General features: G+C 40.3%; 3 protein-coding genes across 4 annotated transcripts; 1 reads left to right on the forward strand and 2 right to left on the reverse strand.

Moving 5' to 3' along the window:
* Positions 1–2,260: 2,260 nt before the first annotated feature.
* Positions 2,261–3,115, reverse strand: LOC142620801 (uncharacterized). The gene has a single exon (XM_075794111.1). It carries the CDS (start codon positions 3,113–3,115, stop codon positions 2,261–2,263), a length of 855 nt encoding a protein of 284 aa, XP_075650226.1.
* A 4,531-nt stretch (positions 3,116–7,646) lies between these two features.
* LOC142618663 (disease resistance protein RPV1-like) lies at positions 7,647–9,209 on the forward strand. 2 transcript variants are annotated; one of them, XM_075791636.1, is made up of 2 exons: positions 7,647–8,247; positions 9,040–9,209. In XM_075791636.1, exons 1-2 carry the CDS (start codon positions 7,817–7,819, stop codon positions 9,092–9,094), a joined length of 486 nt encoding a protein of 161 aa, XP_075647751.1. In that variant the 5' UTR covers positions 7,647–7,816; the 3' UTR covers positions 9,095–9,209. The 2 variants fall into 2 exon arrangements, with proteins under 2 accessions (XP_075647751.1, XP_075647750.1); XM_075791635.1 differs by having other exon boundaries at positions 7,652–8,247; positions 8,645–9,204.
* A 2,366-nt stretch (positions 9,210–11,575) lies between these two features.
* On the reverse strand, positions 11,576–15,062 carry LOC142618921 (protein PALE CRESS, chloroplastic-like). Its single transcript, XM_075791980.1, has 3 exons — positions 15,018–15,062; positions 14,556–14,717; positions 11,576–11,866 (listed from the first exon to the last, which is right to left on the reverse strand). The coding sequence occupies exons 1-3, from the start codon at positions 15,060–15,062 to the stop codon at positions 11,846–11,848; spliced, it is 228 nt and encodes a 75-aa protein (XP_075648095.1). The 3' UTR covers positions 11,576–11,845.
* Positions 15,063–18,621: the final 3,559 nt, after the last annotated feature.

The following is an 18,621-nucleotide window of genomic DNA, read 5'->3' on the forward strand; positions in this document are numbered from 1 at the left end:
ACTCATTTTCCGATGGAGCATATAAAGAAAATTTTTGTATTTTATTTTATTGATTTATTTTTATTTTTATTTTAAGGAAGGCCTAGGTCGCTGGGCTGTGGTGATGGAACAATTTCTCTATTGTTGGAATGGTTTTAATTAATATCGTTTAAATATCATTTGTGTCTCTCTGTTGTTTGTTCGATGACTGTCTATCCCGCACATGATTAAGGTTAGGCCACTCATCATACCTTACTTTCTCGTTTTTGGGGGCTGGGAGTAGCCCTTTCGTCTTTAAGACGCATTGGCTTAAGTTCTTGGTAGCTCAGTGTCGTAGACCACACCGAGGGCAGGTTCTGTCCTTGGGTGAAAATAGCTTAAGGTTTCCACCTGCTCGGAAATAGAGATCGAACTGAGCACAGGTTTCTGTCAGATGAAGACATCTTAGGGCTTTCACCCATTCGGCGAGAGAGGTCGAACCAAGCACAAGTTTCTGTCCCTAGATGAAAATAGCTTAAGGTTTTCACCTGCTCGGCGGTGGAGATTGATCGAGAGCAGGTTTTTGTCCTAAGCGTGAAAATTGCTTCAGGTTTTCACCTGCTCGGTGATAAAGATCGGACCGAGAGTAGGTTTCTGTCCTTAACGTGAAAATAGCTTAAGGTTTTCATGTACTTGGCGATAGAGATCGGACCGAGAGCAGGTTTCTGTCCTTATCACGAAAATAGCTTAAGGTTTTCACCCGCTCGACGATAGAGATCGGACCGAGAGCAGGTTTCTGTCCTCAACGTGAAGATAGCTTAAGGTTTTCACCTGCTCGGCGATAGAGATCGGACCGAGAGCAGGTTTCTATCCTTAGGTGAATGAATTGCCTTTACCCTCGAGATTCTTTTCATATTTCTTGCCCAGTGATAGTAACTTGAAAGTAAGGGAATAAAAATGCATCATCATGAATAAATGTCGTTATATTAAATATGTAGTAATGCAAAATTACATCAAGTTTACATCTTTGGGGGATAACCAATCAATGATAAAACTTTTTTAAGTTGTGAACATTCCATGGCAGGCGAAGCGGTTTCTCCTTCAAATCCTCTAAGTAGTATGCCCTTGCCCCTGCAATAGCAGTCACTCGGTATGACCCTTCCCAGGACGAAGCCAGCTTTCCTGCATTAGCGTCTCGTGTATTTCCCACGACCTTACGAAGTACTAAATCTCCCACGATAAACTCCCTCTTTCTCACAGTTCTGTTGTACCTCCGAGTGAGCTTTTGTTAATACTCTACCAGCCTAATGGTGGCTGCTTCTTAGTGTTCCTCTAGCAAGTTCAGCTACTTGGCCATTAGCTTCTCGTTCTCATCCAAGCAAATCCCGTGACTCGGGCGCTGCACAGGTTCACTTCAACGGGGATGACAACCTCTGCCCCGTAAGTTAGAGAGAACGGTGTTTCTCCCGTGGATCTCCAGTGGGTTGTTTGATATTCCCATTGGACGCTCGGCAACTCCTCGGCCCATCTGCCCTTCGTGCCCTCCAACCTTTTCTTCAATCCGCTCACGATGGCCTTATTGGTTGCTTTTGCCTGGTCATTACTTTGCGGATATGCTGGTGTGGAATACCGGTTCCGAATACCGAGGTTGTTGTAGAACTTTTGGAAAGCCTTGCTGTCGAACTGTAGGCCGTTGTCTGACACAAGAGATTCCGGCACGCCAAATCTTGTTACAATGTTCCTCTATACGAATCTCTTGACATCAACATCACGGATGTTTGCCAGCGCTTCCGCTTCCACCCATTTTGTGAAGTAGTCCACTGCCACCAACACGAACCTGCGGTTGCCCGATGCTTGGGGAAATGGCCCGACTATGTCTAGCCCCCAGCAGGCGAATGGCCATGGGCTGCATACTGGGTTCAAGTTCCTGGCAGGCTAGTAGATCATCAGCGCGTGTATCTGACACTGCTCACACCTCCGAGCGTGCTTGATTGCATCATTCCTCATCCGTGGCCACCAAAACCCTTGAGTCATCGCTTGGTGAGCCAATGAGCGCCCCCCCATGTGGCTACCGCACATACCCTCGTGCAGCTTAGTCAATAGCTCTTTAGCCTGATTAGGATGAAGACACTGCAAGTATGGTCCTTCAAATGATCTTCGATATAACTTCCTATTGGCAGACAACTAGTACTGAGCAGCGGTCCGTCGTACTCTGGCTGCCTCTTTTTTTGTCTTCTGGGACTCGGTCCTCTGCAAGGAAATCAATGATAGGGTCCATCCAGCAACTCTCAGCCGTGGTGACCTATGCAACCAGTGTTCGGGCGGTAATACTTGGTTCCGGTACTAACTCCACCCTGATCAATCGAGCCACCATGTCAGCTATTGATGATGCCAACGTTGCCAAGGAATCATCGTGCCAGTTCTGTCCCCAGGCTACCCGTTCAATCTTGACCTTTGAAAAATTACCCATGGACTGCTTTACCAGCTGTAGATATCCCATCATCTGAGCATCTTTGGCTTTGAAGTTCCCTTGCACCTGATTCACTACTAGGAGAGAATCCGAGTAGGCTTCCACTTCTTTGGCTCCCAGATCCTTGATGACTCTTAGTCCGGCTAGCAGGGCCTCATATTCGACCTCATTATTAGAAGCCTTGAAGCCTAACCTGAATGAATGCTCTAACTTTAGCCCTTCTGGGGTGATGACAACGATTCCCGCCCCCGCTCCTGCTGCATTGGATGCGCCGTCCATAAATACTTTCCAAGGCTTGATCTCCGCGAGGCAGATTATATCCGTACTTTTTGGCGAGAACTCGACAATAAAGTCCGCAAGTACTTGTCCCTTCACCGAATTCTTCGGCCTGTATCTAATGTTGAAAGAGCCTAGCTGAGTCCCCCACTTAGCTATCCTCCCCGTAAAGTCAGATCTTCTTAGTAATGACTGAAGTGGGTACTCAGTCAGGACATAGATGGTGTGGGCCTGAAAGTAATGGGGCAATTTTCGGGTGGAATGCACGAGTGCCAGCACCAATTTCTCTAATGGTAAATACCTGGTCTCTGCGTCAACTAACGTCTTGCTGATGTAATAAACCGGGAGCTGTACACCACTATCCCTCAATAGCACGGCGCTGGCTGTATGCTTGGATATCGAGAGGTACATATACAGGTCTTCTCTTGGTTCCGGGGCTGCCAACGTCGGCGCCCGCCCAAGGTAGTCTTTAAGGTCTTAGAAGGCTCTATCACACTCCCTATCCCATTAGAACCCCTTCCACCTCTTCAAAAGCTGATAAAATGGTTGGCACCAATCAGCGAACTTCGAAATAAATCGGTTGAGAGCAACCAGCATACCTTTTAATTTTTGAACCTCTTTCGGATTGCTCGGTGGTCTGAGACGTGTCACGGCTTCAATCTGATCGGGGTTAACTTCGATCCCCCGTTTGGTAATCAAATAACCTAGGAACTTATCGAACCCTACTTTGAAAACGCACTTATCGGCGTTGAGGCGCAGTTGGTGTCACCGGAGTATCTCGAACACCTCTTTAAGGTCATCAATGTGTTGTCCTTCTTGCTTGCTTTTTATTACCATGTCATCAATGTATACCTCGACCGTCTGCCCAATATTATCCCTGAACATCCTTGTCATTATTCGCTGATAAATGGCTCCCGCGTTCTTCAATTCAAATGGCATCACGGTATAGTGATAGTTAGCATCAGGTGTTATGAATGCCGTTTTCTCCTGGTCCTTGGCGGCTAAGGCAATCTGGTGATAACCCTGGAAAGCGTCAAGAAAGCTCATTCTCGGGTGCCCGTAGGTAGCGTCCACCAATTGATCGATTTTTGGCAACAGGAACGGATCCTTCGGGCATGCTCGGTTCAGGTCGGTGAAATCAACACAAATCCTCCACTTACCATTCTTATTCTTCACGACCACTGTGTTTGCGAGCCATTCCAGAAATAACGTTTCCTTTATGGCCCCCGCCTCTCTCAGCTTTCCAACTTCTTGTCGAACGGCTTCCACATGCTCCTCAGCAGACCTTCTCAGTCTCTGCTTCTTCGGAGGGCATAAAGGATCCACATTTAGCTTGTGAACTATAAATTTGGGGTCGATCCCAGGCACCTCATATGGGCTCCAAGCGAACACATCCACGTTTTGTATAAGAAACAGTAGTAACTCCACCCTTTCCCCATCATTTAAGCTCGCCCCTATCAGGAAACTCCTTTCACCCCCTGCAGAATCTTTATTCTTATCAAATCCTCGGCAACGTTGGTCCCTTCTACTTGGGGCAGCTGTAATTGCTATAGGCAGGCCTTTTCGGTTGATTCCCTCTGCTCGGTTTGTTTGTTGGCCACGGCTACTAAACATTGTCTCGCCGCTTGTTGATCACCCCTTACCACCGTAATCCCCCCCTTTAGTTCGGAACTTGACTTTTATGTGCAAGGTGAACGGTACAACCCCCATGTCATGGATCTACGGCCTCTAGAGTATCACCGTGTACGGCAAGAAAGAAGCGATCACTATGAACGTCACCATTACCTCTTTACCCCCCATGCTGATTGGGAGTGAGATTTCCCCTTCTGGAATCACCACATGTTAATCGAATCCCATAAGCGGCGTGTCATACCTGGATAAGTCCTCCTTTTTCAGCCTGAGCCCTTTATACAAGTCGAGGTACATTACATTGGCGCCACTCCCCTGATCTATCATTATTCTTTTTACTACAAAACCCCTTACACGGGCCACAACCACCAAAGCATCGTGGTGCGGTTGAGTGGTGCCTTCCATGTCATCGTCGTCAAACGCTAGGGGTTGTCTACTGTATCTCAGCCTTTTCTCTGGTGGGTATTCGCCCGTGCAATTCTCTATTGCTACCACGGCCAACACCCCCCTTGTTGTGGGTGTTCTAACGCCCTTTGGCACTGCATGGATGACCTCTATTACCCCCAAAGGGGGTGGGGGAGGGTTGCACCGCGATTGATCCATATGCTTGGTCTCCTAATTCCCTGTCTCCACTAGAAACTCTTTCAAATGTCCTGCCTTCACCAACTGTTCCAAGTGATCTTTCAATACTCTGCACTGCTCGGTGGTGTGCCCTTTATCTCTGTGGTAGGTGCACTACAAATTCCGGTTTCTCCTTGATGGGTCACCCGCCATCTTGTTCGGCCGCTTAAAATATGGCTCATTCTTTATCCTGTCAATGATCCTGTGCATGGGCTCTTTGAACGCCGCATTGACTCCCCCAATCACCGGACCGGGCTCTTGAATCCTTGCATCCTTCCTGTGTCTGGGGTTGAAGCTAGTATTTCGAGGATAGTTGATGATCGGGCCTTCCCCTTGGTCTGCAGCCGATCGTCTTCTAAGCGCTTGTACTCCTCGATACGCCTCATCAATTGCCTCATATCCTCGGGAGGCTTCAAGGTCAATGATTCTCTCAGCCCGAACTCTTCGGGTAACCCCATCCAAAAGGTGCTTGCCACGATCTTTTCATTGCCCCTGCCGATCTCGTTATACAGCTTCCAATACTAATTGGCATAGTTGCAAAGTGTTTCCCTAGCCCCCATTTTCATGGACAGTAACGCGTCCACGGGCAACGGAACCCAGCTGCAAGTCATGAACCGCACTCCAAACTCCTGGATCAGTTCCGAAAAACTATGGACCGAACCTTTCTTCAATCCATTGAACCACCTCAAAGCAGTGGGGCCGAGGCTCGAGGGGAAAACCTTACACATCAATGTATCGTCATGGGCGTGTAAAGACATAATTTGAATATAGTGACTTACATGTTCCACAGGGTCTGCCTTTCCAGTATAGGAATTGAACGGCGGCCGTGTGAACTTGCTCGGCATGGTAGTGCTCTCGATGTCTCTCAAGAAGGGAGATCGGGCAGCTTGGCGCAATGCCTGGCTCATGGCATCCATGGCCACATTTCGAGGTCGCCCCTCATCCAGGGAGGTCAATTCACGGTCCACATACTCTTGCGAACGGTCGCGGTGTCGACGAGGCCCAGATTGATGGGATCCTGCTGCACGGTGATTCCCCACACTCACCGACCTTTCCCTTCATTCCTTATGATCCCTTCTCTTGCGTCTGCCCAACGCTTGCAACTCCAAATCCCTCACCGCCCTCCGTAGGCGCTCGAGTTCTTGATCCCTCCGCTCAGGCACCTGGTCTCCTTTGTCGAGGCGGCTGCGGCCTGAGGTGTCAGACATTGTCCGGAGGGTTTGGTACGATCCTTCTCTGGGCTCAGATTCCTCTGCTTCCTCATGTCTTCTATCCTCCTGCCTCTTTTTCCTCCTTTCTCGCCATGTAGACCACCAAGACTGCCCTCTAGAGCCGCTCTCTGCATGGCTCCCCTGTCTACTTCCAGACATTCTCCCGTGCGCGCCTAGACAGTACCACAGCTATGTAGGACCTCCCCACAGACGACGCCAATTGTGCGCCTCCAAATATAGGTTTTGGGCCTAGGATGTATTTGGGCTCACAATCTATTTGTATAGTGGGCTTTTGGATTTCTTACAACGGGTGATGCTATACTCGGCGAACCCAGTACCCTAGTTTCCCCTGTTTCTCCTTATCTCTCTTCCTCTTCTATCAGGATGATCAACTCCTCTCCTCCGTCTCTCCTCTCTAAAATTGCCAACCCCTTTAACTGAATCTCCCTTGCCTATTTATAGCCAAACTTAGTGGGACCGCCATGATTACCCCTTAGTGGGTGGAAGGGGGGGTCCAATACCATTATCCTTAAGTGGGTGTTTAGTTGGGAATGGGAAGAAGTGAGAGTGGCATTAGAACTGGTTCCGCCGCTGGGTGGACTGCTCGGCAGTGATATTCCCAAAACTTCATCGAACTCATGGGGACCCGGCCTTTCGGGAGATTACATTCCCCGAACGAACAGGGTTGTACACTTACATCGTCTGTCATCAGTGTTTTCTTAATGTCGAATTGGTGCCGAGGACCATCCAGTTGGCGTTTGCGAGCCTAGTGTCTCACGTGACCTTAAACATGATAGTTTTGTAACTTGAGCCCCAGCGAGTCGTGGGCTTCGAATACGTGGCATTGTTGTGATGGGCTTTAGTGAGCATTGGGCCTGTGAATGAATAGCGTTTCATACAATAATATTTTCACAATTGTTGAGATATCAGTTTCTTATAGATCAAATAAAAAAAATGCTAAGTCCACAACATTTTAACATTAAAAGTTAGTTAAAATAGTACAGTGGGACTCATAAACAATACCAAAAAGTGAAATGAGGTCTATAAATAGTAGCAAAAATAAGCTGAATAATAAAATAAGTTAGCGTTTTAATTTAGAGCAAAACGCACACTAGTTGAAATTAAAAACTTTTTGCTGAAAGTACTTGTAAATAAAACTAAAAAGTAGTTAAAATAGTACTATAAAATTTATAAATAATATTAAAAAATATAATAAAACTCATAAATAGTATTAAAAATAAGTAAAATGGAAAAAAAAAAAATATATATATATATATATATATATATATATATATATATATGGTGACATTTTAAGATATGCGAAACGCACGCCAAGTAGGTCCCCTTACGATAAAAAATTAGTCGGACACGATGCTTTGTGTTTTTATGCCAATTTCCTGGTATGTTCCTTTAACAAAAAAAGTCAAATTGTCATGTGCTTGCTACCGCGTGATGCGCCCCCAAAGCCAACAATCACGCTACTTCGGAAAACTTGCACACGAAAAAAAAAAAAAAAAAAAAAAAGGGAAGATAGAGAATTGGAAAGACCCAAAAAAAAAAAAATCCTAAGGAACCTGTTCTTGCTCCTTTGCTCTTGAGTTTAGGGCAGCGGGTTTGGTATTACCTCAATCCGGTCTGTGTGTTTGCAACCATGGCTCGTTCCTTTGAATACGAATACGATGTCTTCGTTAGTTTTTGTGAGGAAGATACCCGCACAAGCTTTGCCGGACATCTCTTTGCCGCTTTTGACCGTAAAAGGATTCGTGCGTTTAGAGAGGAACAGGGTGGACCCGAGTTTTTGAAGGAAATTGAGACCTCAAATATTGCAGTTGTGGTGTTCTCCAAAAACTATGCTACTTCGCATTTGTGCCTGGATGAGCTGGTGAAGATCATGGAATGCAAAAGGCTGTTCAATCAAAGGGTCATCCCTGTTTTCTATGATGTGTCTCCATCCGAGGTGCGAAAACAGAAGGGGCATTTGGCGGAGGCGTTGCTGAATGGCCCTGAAGACAAGGTGAACAGTTGGAAGGTTGCTTTAACGAACGCTGCAAACTTGGCTGGCTTGCATTTGAAACCGTATCGGTAAGATTTTTATTTTTTATTTTTTAAAATGTTCCGTATATAGTAGATATCCATATTTTGATGATATTATTGAAATTATAATTTTGAATTATTAAGAGTTCCTTCTCTAGAATTTGATGATCAAAAAAATTCAAAACCATAGAATTAGGTGTTGTATGGATATTAAATTTGATAATATGTTAGATAAGAAAAATTAAATGGGATAGTTTTGAAGAAGTTTCGTTGATGGAATAAAATTTCAAGTGATATCCAATTAGGGTTTATGGCGTTTTTTGATAACTCAGTTTCTCTCTATTCATTCTCTCTATTCATTCAACATGAGTTGATGATGATCACAAAATTCAATTCTATAAAATAATAATAAGAAGAATAATTTTGTGGGTACAAACAATTGCAGTCCAGAGCCAGAGTTTATAGAGGAAATTGTTGAAGTAATTTGGAAAAGACTAAAAGGGGAATCATCCACCGTTCAATCCCGTCGTCAGATTGATAATTCCGGTGCCAGTGAAGACTCTCCAATAATCATCTCGCAAAATGATGCTTCATCTGTTCAAAATGCTATTGCTGAGTGGAGTCGTCTCTTTTTTTTTTGTGGGTCAGTTAGCCTTATATAGGACACCGTACTCAGAACCCTGGAAAGACTTTAGGCGGAAGCGGGGCCCTTTGAAGTTACTTTTGAATCTGACTAAAAGACTTTCTCGTTTATTTATTTATTTAATTAAAATCTCAAACGTTGCGTGCGGAGCAGTAAGACTTTAAAGAGTCACAAGTCTTCGTCTTCGTCTTCAACAGGTACAAGCCGAATATTCCCTTCCAACTCCATTGCCAAGTAAGGATTGCAAGTTAAACCTATTCCTCCCCCAGTCGATTTATCCTATTCGGCTCCTTCCCTGCTTTACTCATTTTAGCTGCTACATTTATGTTTTTGTTGTTGTTGTTGTTGTATATATGTAATTCAAAGAAAATTTCAATTTTGAACATAAACATGTACCATTTATTGAAAGAACGTATACTTTTTAAGTATGATTGCATAATTGATGTTTCAATAGATGAATTTTTCTTATTTTGTTATTACTATTTAGAAGTAGATAACTCTTGTATTCATCCCATCTCTCCTTTTATGAAACTATGCAAAACTTCCACCTATATGCTATTGTCTTTACACTATAGTCTATACTTTATAGTTATCATATCACATTGGCTCGTTCCATGCTAATAAGTGAAAGATGTGGAAGCTATTAACAGTACATTATAATCTTTAGCAAAAGTTAGAAAAATAACTCATTTTTATTCATCTTTCTCGTATCCATAGCAATTATAGTATGTATGAATTCCTCCAATTTATGGACCACATGGCATTAGGATTTCATACGAGGTGCTCAACACTTGACCGATAGCAATCATTTTGCATTAAAAAAAAAAAAAAAAAAGATGAATTCGGTTAGATGGGTTTAAGATAAAACCAAGCACCTTCTTCAATTGGTGCTCACCATTAGACCATTTGGCATAATAGAGTTCTAAGCTGAAATTAGTCTCCCATTTTCTTTCAATTCTCATTCTCACCTCAACCAAATATTTAGGCTCACCCTAGCTAAAAAACATTAACATGACTATATATTTTGAAAATTTAACTGTTGGATTACATGTCGTTTATACTCTTACCGTACATTCAAATTTCATACCATCGGATGTCATTTACTATTTAATTAATAAACTTATTTTTATGTATGATATTATATTATAAAAACTTGAAATTTAAACATATGATTAATGACATATCTTGATATATAATTTTCTTGATAGTTTGCAAGCACTGAAAATATACTTAGAAAATGTAATACAATGGTAGATTTGTCAAAATTCACGTCAAATAAAAATATATTAAGTGAAGTTGTAGCTTTAAGCTACAACCAAGTTTGTTGCCTTGCTTTAAGCTTCAAAGAGCATGTGAATCTATTTCCTATAGCCATTAGGTAAAATATATTTTCTAATTTTTTGATGTACTTTATCAGATTTTTTTCTTCTTCCAAACCTGTAAAATATATATTTTTGCATTTCGTTTACTTTGAAGCGATATATTCTCAATCTAAATTTTGCTCTAAATTAAGGTATTCATTTTTACAAACATCATGACTCATGAGACAAACAACTATATTTTAATTTAAGCCATCTTTTTATTTCCTATTATTGGTTCTCTTACATTTCATTATTTTTCTCTTTGTTGTGGATCTTCAAGTTCTTCCTTCTTATATATATGTGGGCTTTCGAGATCTTCGACAAATGCAAGAATTTGAATCATTTGATTACGAATTATAATTTTTTTTATTTTTTATTTTTTTAATCCAAATAATAATATTTATTTATTTTAGAGCACTTTTATTTTTATTTTTGGAAATATAGCGACTTTAATAATCTTTCTTTTAAAACTCTTAAAGCAAGGAAACTCTCCTTTTTCCTTTTCATTTTTAGTTCTTTAACAATGGATTAAAAAAATGAAAGTTGTATTAGGATCAAAATTTGTTTATAAAATTCAAATTGGTGATGAGTTTGAGTTTGACTTGTATTCAAAGTAAAATTAAATGAACTAATTTTGAACTTTTAATACTCGTATCATGGTTTTAAAAAATGAACAGTTAATCGAACCGTTTTTTTTCAAAATTTTCGATTTTTGACCGGTTTTTTCCGGTTTTTGACCAGTTGTTGACCGGTTTTGAAACATTTAACCGGACCGAACTACACTAGTTTTCCCAGTTGAACTGGTCAGACCGGCCGGTCCGGTTCGGTTTTTAAAACAATGACTCGTATCAACAATTTTCATTTACAACTCTACAAGTATTATTCATCATCGACATATGTTTGTATTAACATAAGTATATTTCATCTCAAACCAAATATATTGTTCTAAGGTAATTTTGAACTTTTAATACTTGTATCAACAATATTCATTTACAAACCCTACAAGTATTATTCATTTCCATAAGTCTATATTAACACAAGCATATTTCTTCTCAAACCAAATGTATTGTGCCAAGGTTTTCATATTACTCTCTTTCAACACTCGTATCAATAATATATTGTTTATAACGGTTTTTTTTTATTTATTTTTGAGGAACTTGTTTATAACATTTTAAATGACTATAGTGAGGTATATAACTTGTCTTATTTATAAGACATCCACAAAAACCCTAAAAAGATATTGGAAATTTAGAATTGATATCTCCAAGGAGTAAGGACTTCAAATTTCCAATAACAATGAATTTTACAAAATGTCATAACATCCATCAATACATCAAATTAATTACGAGAAATGTTATGTTTACAATATTTTCACAACAAATCTTAAGTGATAGGTTGTTATTGTTGGGACAAAAAAGTAATCTCAATGGTAAGTTCAAATTTGAACCAATAAGTCAATAACAACTAACCACCTATGATTTGTTGTGAAAATGTTTGTGAATGTAGCACTTCTCCATTAATTACCCTTCGTTTTGTAAGTATCTAATACAGGATCATATTCATTCTCGGCGTGGCCAATAATATACCAATATGTCCATTAGAATTTACCCCATCAGATTCCTTGCAATTAAAGCCTCAATAATCAGATGTCACATGTTTCCAGCTGAAAAAAAATAATAAAAAATAAAAAATAAACAAACTGGAATATAAGAAGCCTCACAAGAAAACCATAGAGGCAAATATCAAGACCGATCAGGAATACAAGGAAGGAGCTCTAACTAGAACCAAATTTGCATGGAAGATAAACAATAAAAAGCAACAATGAAAATAGAATATAAGCCCTTTAAGCTGATCTAAAAGAGCAAACAAAAAAATACTGAAAAAAAGAATCCATTAATAGATCCAACTGAAGTGACCGAACTCAGCATGATCAACCTGATCTTTTTGCAATTAAACAAATGCAAAGGTGGGCCATCTAAAAAGATTCTTTTATAAATAAAAATTAGGCCCATTAATATGTATCAATTTTACATCACAGGACCCTCACACAGATCCCTCTCCTAAAAAGAAGATGAAAGCAGATCGATGCAAATATCTAGAAACAGAAGTTATATAAAACCACAGGGGAATCTAAATAATGATTTTTAATGAGAACCAACTGCATTCTAGTCTCCAATTCTACCTTCAGAATAAAGTAAAAATGGGTCTCCTAGTTGGTAAAAGCTGAATTTCAGACAAGGCCTCCAGCAGATTCATGTCTTTGTGAAATTATAGTAGTTTAGCATTTTAGATATAAATTTGTTTTAGGCACCATGGAATATGAACTATTTTGGCGAAAGAATTATGAAAAGAGTCACTTTAGTAATTTAGTATAAAGTCGACGGGAACAACACATTTTGTTAACAATTCAGCACCTTCTAAAAGGTTAACAAAGGCACTTCCCATTAAAGAATCAAAACAGGTTTGCACTCATTTTAAAGTGACCAGCATTCCTAATTACCAAATAAGAAGTGTCCTAAAAATCAAAGCTTAACTTCTGGTGTACAAAAGTTCTTTCCAAATAGCCAATATTATCATTTCTCAACATTTTCCTTTGCTTAATAAGTAATCAGGTTTCTTGCTCATTCTCCATTCATATTTCAAGTATAAGTTATACGATATATGGTACATGAATAGATTGCTAAACTATAAAAAAATTTAATTTCAAAACCAATAAATTTACCAATGGTTGGGCAAGTCTAATTAAGATATTACAATGGCTGAAGCTGGATAATTTTTTTTCTCTTCTTTTCAAATTTGTGCAACATATGTAAAGCCATGTGGAGAGTCTAACTCCAACCCCCAAGCCCCCCAAAAAAAGAAAAGAAGAAGAGGCTTTAATTAGTTTTTTTTTTTTTTTTTTTTCCGGTCTCTCCCCTTAATAATTTTATCCTTAATAATTTTATTTCCAATAAAAAGATTAAATCAATGGTTAAAGGTAAGTGTAGGGGTTGGAAACACAATAAAAAGCACTATTTATTCAGAACAGTGGGATTTTTTGTATAACTAACTAGCATAATTTATTTATTACAAGAACAGGGTGGAAATTTCACAATGGGAAGCTCAAACAACTAATAATGAGAATATGATTACAAATATGAAGAGCGGTGACATACAAATTGCCTTCCCAAGGTATAGGGGAACAGCATTAAAGAAAGGAAAAGAAAAGCACCATATGACTCTTTCTCCCTTTAACTCTTTTCTGGGTTTTTTCTCAATATTTCTCAACCCCCCCCCCCCGGCGGTTGCAACCCCCCCCTTTTTTTTATAAGCATCTTTCTTTCCCTTATCTCTCCAGTTGGCTTGCTCCTAGCCGGATGTCTTGTGGATATTTACTTCCTTTTTCCTTGGTTTTCCCCTGTTCTTATCCTGAAACACGACTTTTGGGGGCATTTGTACTGTTCAAGTTGTCCTATATATATTTAATGCGGAAGAGATTAAGTAGAGAACTTATCATTAATGCGGAGGTGACGGTCTCTGTAATCCTTACCCCCTTAGGGAGTTTCTCGAGATATACCTAGTGAGAGTGGCATCTCAGTTAAAAGAGGGATTGGTTCCCCCGGATCACTCCTTTGCCTACTCCAAGGTCACCCATGTCTATTACCTCAGACATGAGCTTCAATGTTGGTGGCATACCTAGAACTCCGTAGGAATCGTCTGGGGGGACATTTCCCCTTATGACTCATTGACTCATAGAGATGGGCCTAGCCTGTCCTTTCAAGCTCTTTGGGCCTCGACCCAGAATTGAATTCATCCCCCCACACAATAAGCACGGTTTCTTTACAAATCAATTCCTACCCTTTGCTCTAGCCGTAGATTTGAAACCCATAAACCTAAAAATATATTGTGCCATGTGGTACCATTAATAGCCTTCAGAACCTTTACTAAACCTGCAACAATTATTCTGGTTCAATAATACTTCTAGAAGAACTAAAGTATCATCCACTCCAGGTAAATCAAGACTGAAGCACTGATATACAAGGACTGACTCCTACCAGTAAAAATTTCAACAGCACTAGTTGCTGCCTCCGGTGATTTATCCATAGCAACTTCCAACAACAAATCAATAGGGAGCAAAACTGCAAACCAACTAGTCTCATGAACTTGATTTGCAGAAGATCACCATAGAGTTGACACTAAAACTGAAAATTATAGAGTTGAGACTAAAGCCTAAAATCCAGATATTCAAGAAAAAAGGGGGAGGGGGGTTTGTTACAAAAGATCCTTGAGTTCTACAAGAAACATGATAGCTGTGGCTATCATGTAGTTCAACTAAAGCAATAGGACATATAAAGTGTGCATTTGAAACATACCTTGTTAATTTCATTTCCTGCTGGAACAAGAATGCTAAATAGATTTTCTCCTGGAAAGGTGTCAACCATGCGATTTTTGAATTCCTTCAGCCAGCCTCCATCATCAAATCCATCTTGCATATTCAAAAGATCATTGAACAGTCTCATGGCAGGAGTAGCCTCCTGTTTCAAAATCTCAGTCCAAAATATTAAGTAAATTATAAATTTTATAACTCTTTTTTCTCCCAGGGAAGGTAAAGAAGAAAGGAAACTAGAAAATGAAAAGAAAGAGCCTAAAGGGTAATTATGATGCAAGATGTGCTAGACTAGAATAATTATATAAGAAATTCCACTAAAAATCAGCACGATTTCAGACAAGATTCAATAAAAAGTTCAGCATTTGGTTTTAAAATTTGAAACCCATCTGCATATTTAAACTACCAACTTTATGCCAGGAACTTATAGATGAACAGTAGTGTATACCTGGACCCTTCTATATAACAGATTAAGATTTCTTACAGCATCCATTTCATCCTGGAAAAATGAGATTAAAATCTGAATCAACTCTAGAGAGAGATAAAGAGACTAAATTACATCAAATTCTGTTGAACTCAAACTATAGTAGTAAAATTTACAAGGAACAAATAAAAGTACAAGGGAAATCAATATTCTGAAAAGGACAAAGGGGCTCCCAATTCTTGCTTATAAACAAAGTTACAAATTAAGAGGTCTTAAGTAAATTTTGTTAGACGTATCTAGTAAAACCTATGACCAGTCAATTAACAGCCAATTGCTTTACCACTGAGCTACTGAGGATTCAATTCCCATTCTGAACCCCTTTCAAGTGTGTGCCAATTTCACAATACTCTTTAATCTTCCCTTCCTCTTCTTCCTCTTGTTGTTGACGTCTTCTATGTAGCTGCTACACTTGCCATTCCTAATGATGCAGGAGATGCAAGAAAATTATTATTTAATATTATTTGTATTTGCAAGTTATTTGTATTTTTATGTTTCTAGGTCCTATTAGTTTATTGGGCTATTAGTATTTTAATTTGGAAGCAGGGTTATTTCTGTAATAAGGCAATTAGGGTTTCCTAGCCAATTAGAACTAGGGTTTAGCAATCCTTTATAAGCAACTTATTGTACTCCTTGAGGGGTAGTTGATATTTTGATAAATAAAAACAATGGCCGTTTGGTCTTTCTTTGATCTGGTGCTGACTCCAGGTCTACCCTAGGTGCTGACTCCTAGTGGTTTCCACGTTTGGTGCTGACTCCAAGCAAGGCCTAAGTGCTGACTCTTAGGTCATATCCATTTATTTTTTGTTGTTTCAATTTTTGTTCTGGTTGTCCTGCGTCAATTTTGGTATCAGAGCAAACTTCGATCTGTTGTAGTATCACCGCAGGAAAGAACCAGAAAATATCACCAAAAAAAAAAATTCCAACAGTGTATCTCATCCCATCAAACCACAGTAACCCGCACACCATAAACAACCACCGCAAGTAAAAGCTCTACCACCACCAAAAATTCAGCCACCACACCACCTTCAAAATTTCTTCACAACATCTCTGCCAAACCAACAACAGAAAACCATCTCTCAATACCCACACGTACCAAGCCACCAGAAGACAACCAAAGCCCTTTGACCCCAAAAAAAAAAAAAAAAAAAAGAAGAAGAAGCAGAGACCCACGAACCCAGCCGCCAACACCCACTGCCGCGAAGCCCAACAACCACCAGCCGCTACGAAGCCCAACAGCTACCACAGCCGCCAGCCACCAGATCCGAGACAAAGGAGTTGAAAACCAACAAGAGCCGCCGACGTAAATACCGGGCTCGTGTCGCCGAGAACCACCTACGCCAACTCGCCGTCCACACCGCTCAACCGTGCCACCTCATGCTTCGCCGGTTTTATCACCGTGGTCCGACGAGCGAGCTCTGATCTGCACCATCGGCCACCGCTGACCATGATGCCAGTGAGCCCCCGCCGCCGTTAACTCCAGCGCCACCTCGTGCTTGCTCCGCCGCCCTTTTTCTCTTCTAGTTTCGTGGTCTTTCTTTTTAGTCTGTAGTTTGCACTTCTTTTGTTGGAGAAAATGGGCAATTAGCCATATTTATGGAAGAATATAGTTAGTAGGCACTGTTTCAGAAGTTTATATAATACTAACATCTCGACTCTTAGAGAGTCGATTTTGAGGCTATAAATCGACTCTTATATACTCGATTTCCGTGGTCTGATCACATCTGATGTGGCGATTTTCCACGTGGCGGCCACCTGGAAATCGAGTTTTTGAGACTCGATTTCTAATAGGGGTTTTTCAAAATTAACCCAAGTCCAGCCTCTCGCACAGACCAGACCTCTCTCTCGCACCTCTCTCCACTCTCTGTCACTCACCCTCTCACTGTCGCAGACCTGTCGCGGCTCTTCACTCTCTGTCACTCACTCTCCTTCTCGCGCCTCTTCACTCTCTGTCACTCACTATCCCTCTCGCGCCTCTCTCCACCTTCTCACTCGCAGCTCTCACGGCTCTCCACCCTGTCACGGCTCTCCACCCTCTGACTCGCCCCCTGAGCTGTCACTCGGCCTGCCATAGTCTCCACTCTCAAGCACTCTCTCCACTCTCACTCAGTTGTCAGGTATGTTTTTCTTAAGTGTGTGATTTTTTTATGTGGGTTAGTGGTTTTTGTTCGAAAATCATGATTGAACTGATTGTCGAATAGAGAGTAATATGTTGTTCACAAATTTCTGTTCACAATTATTGCATGATTGACATTGTCATTGGAAGACTAGTCAATGTGGAACATATGCACCTTCAAATATGATACAATAAAAAGGTTGATGGAAAAATGCATTCATGGATCATCACGGAATGATGATTTACACATTCCTGGGTTAAGAACTTACAAAGGCCACTCATAATTTGTGTGTAGTTTTAGATCTCGTCAGGACCCTAGGCCTGTTGGGTTTGTATAACAATTCATCTAGCCTAAGAAAGTTGAAATTAACTCCAGACTCAACTTAAAAGGCAGACAATATTGGAGCTTTTGAAATCAAGCTGAAACTACAAATCCAAATAATGGCTTAAATTTCTGTAGATATCTTCATCCCTTAGCTTTGTTAGAGCCTTCTTTTCAATTTTCTGCATCCACTCCTTGGTCACACAAAGAAGCCTCCCAGATTCCTCAAGTGATTTAGGCTGGCTGTCCTTGAGACCATACCGTAGGAACAATGCTTGCCTCTCTCTTGAATCCAAGCCTCTCAAAAGATCATGAATGTCTTTTATCATGTGTTGCTTCATGACAGTTTCTTCCGGGCTCTTTATTGACATATTAGGTGTAAATTCCATTTCAGATTTTTCAAAACACAGTTTTAGTTAACAAAATAATCTCGACAAGATTTGAAATGTTACTGTGAGTCTGAATTTCAAATGAAAATGGCCACCTCATATAGCGTTTTTAGTCAATGATGCTATCATAAAAGTAGGCTCACCCTTCTCCTAAACCTGCTTCAGTGGAGGAGGAAATTTTTATTTTACTACATTATGAAGCAAAATCTCCCTTTCCCCTTTAAAAGAATGCTAGTTTCTTTATGGAAAACAATCCCACAAACACTTATTTCAGATTGTGTAAGAAATTTGACCATGCAAGTGCAGAAAAACAACACCAATGGCCTTGTGATCCAATCGGCATGATTTTAGAACACATACACAGACACCCAAAAAAAAAAAAAAAAAAACCCTCACAAGAGGGTTTATGATCAGGATCCTTTAGGTGACTCTATTGGCTGGTAGAGTTTCACAAGAAAACTAGGCTTGTTCTATTGCATATGTTGTGCCCACTGAGTGACTTGAAAATGTGCTTCTCTACAATTATAAAAATGGTTTCCATTGTGACATTATTATACAATGTAGATTTACTAGGCAACGATAACGACAAGAAGCATGACTAATTTTTGCTGCCATCTACCAGAAGTACTAGGTGACCATAGCCAAAAACAAAATGTGTTACACAAATCTTAATTTATCAACAAGACTTTGACTTGCCAGTATGGATGAGATGAATGCATATAATAAAGGGAGCAAGTATGGGTT

The sequence above is a fragment of the Castanea sativa genome, chromosome 12, assembly GCF_040712315.1.
Source record: "Castanea sativa cultivar Marrone di Chiusa Pesio chromosome 12, ASM4071231v1".
Lineage (NCBI taxonomy): Eukaryota > Viridiplantae > Streptophyta > Magnoliopsida > Fagales > Fagaceae > Castanea > Castanea sativa.

Bases quoted from the DNA above. Each gene is read 5' to 3' on its own strand.
- LOC142620801 (XM_075794111.1), bottom strand. From the start codon at position 3,115: ATGTACCTCTCGATATCCAAGCATACAGCCAGCGCCGTGCTATTGAGG.
- LOC142618663 (XM_075791635.1), top strand. From the start codon at position 7,817: ATGGCTCGTTCCTTTGAATACGAATACGATGTCTTCGTTAGTTTTTGT. The intron at 8,248-8,644 runs GTAAGATTTTTA...AAACAATTGCAG, and splicing joins TTGCATTTGAAACCGTATCG to TCCAGAGCCAGAGTTTATAG.
- LOC142618921 (XM_075791980.1), bottom strand. From the start codon at position 15,062: ATGGATGCTGTAAGAAATCTTAATCTGTTATATAGAAGGGTCCAG. The intron at 14,718-15,017 runs GTATACACTACT...ATTTTGAAACAG, and splicing joins TGTTATATAGAAGGGTCCAG to GAGGCTACTCCTGCCATGAG. The intron at 11,867-14,555 runs GTATGTTTCAAA...ATTTTTTTTCAG, and splicing joins CAGGAAATGAAATTAACAAG to CTGGAAACATGTGACATCTG.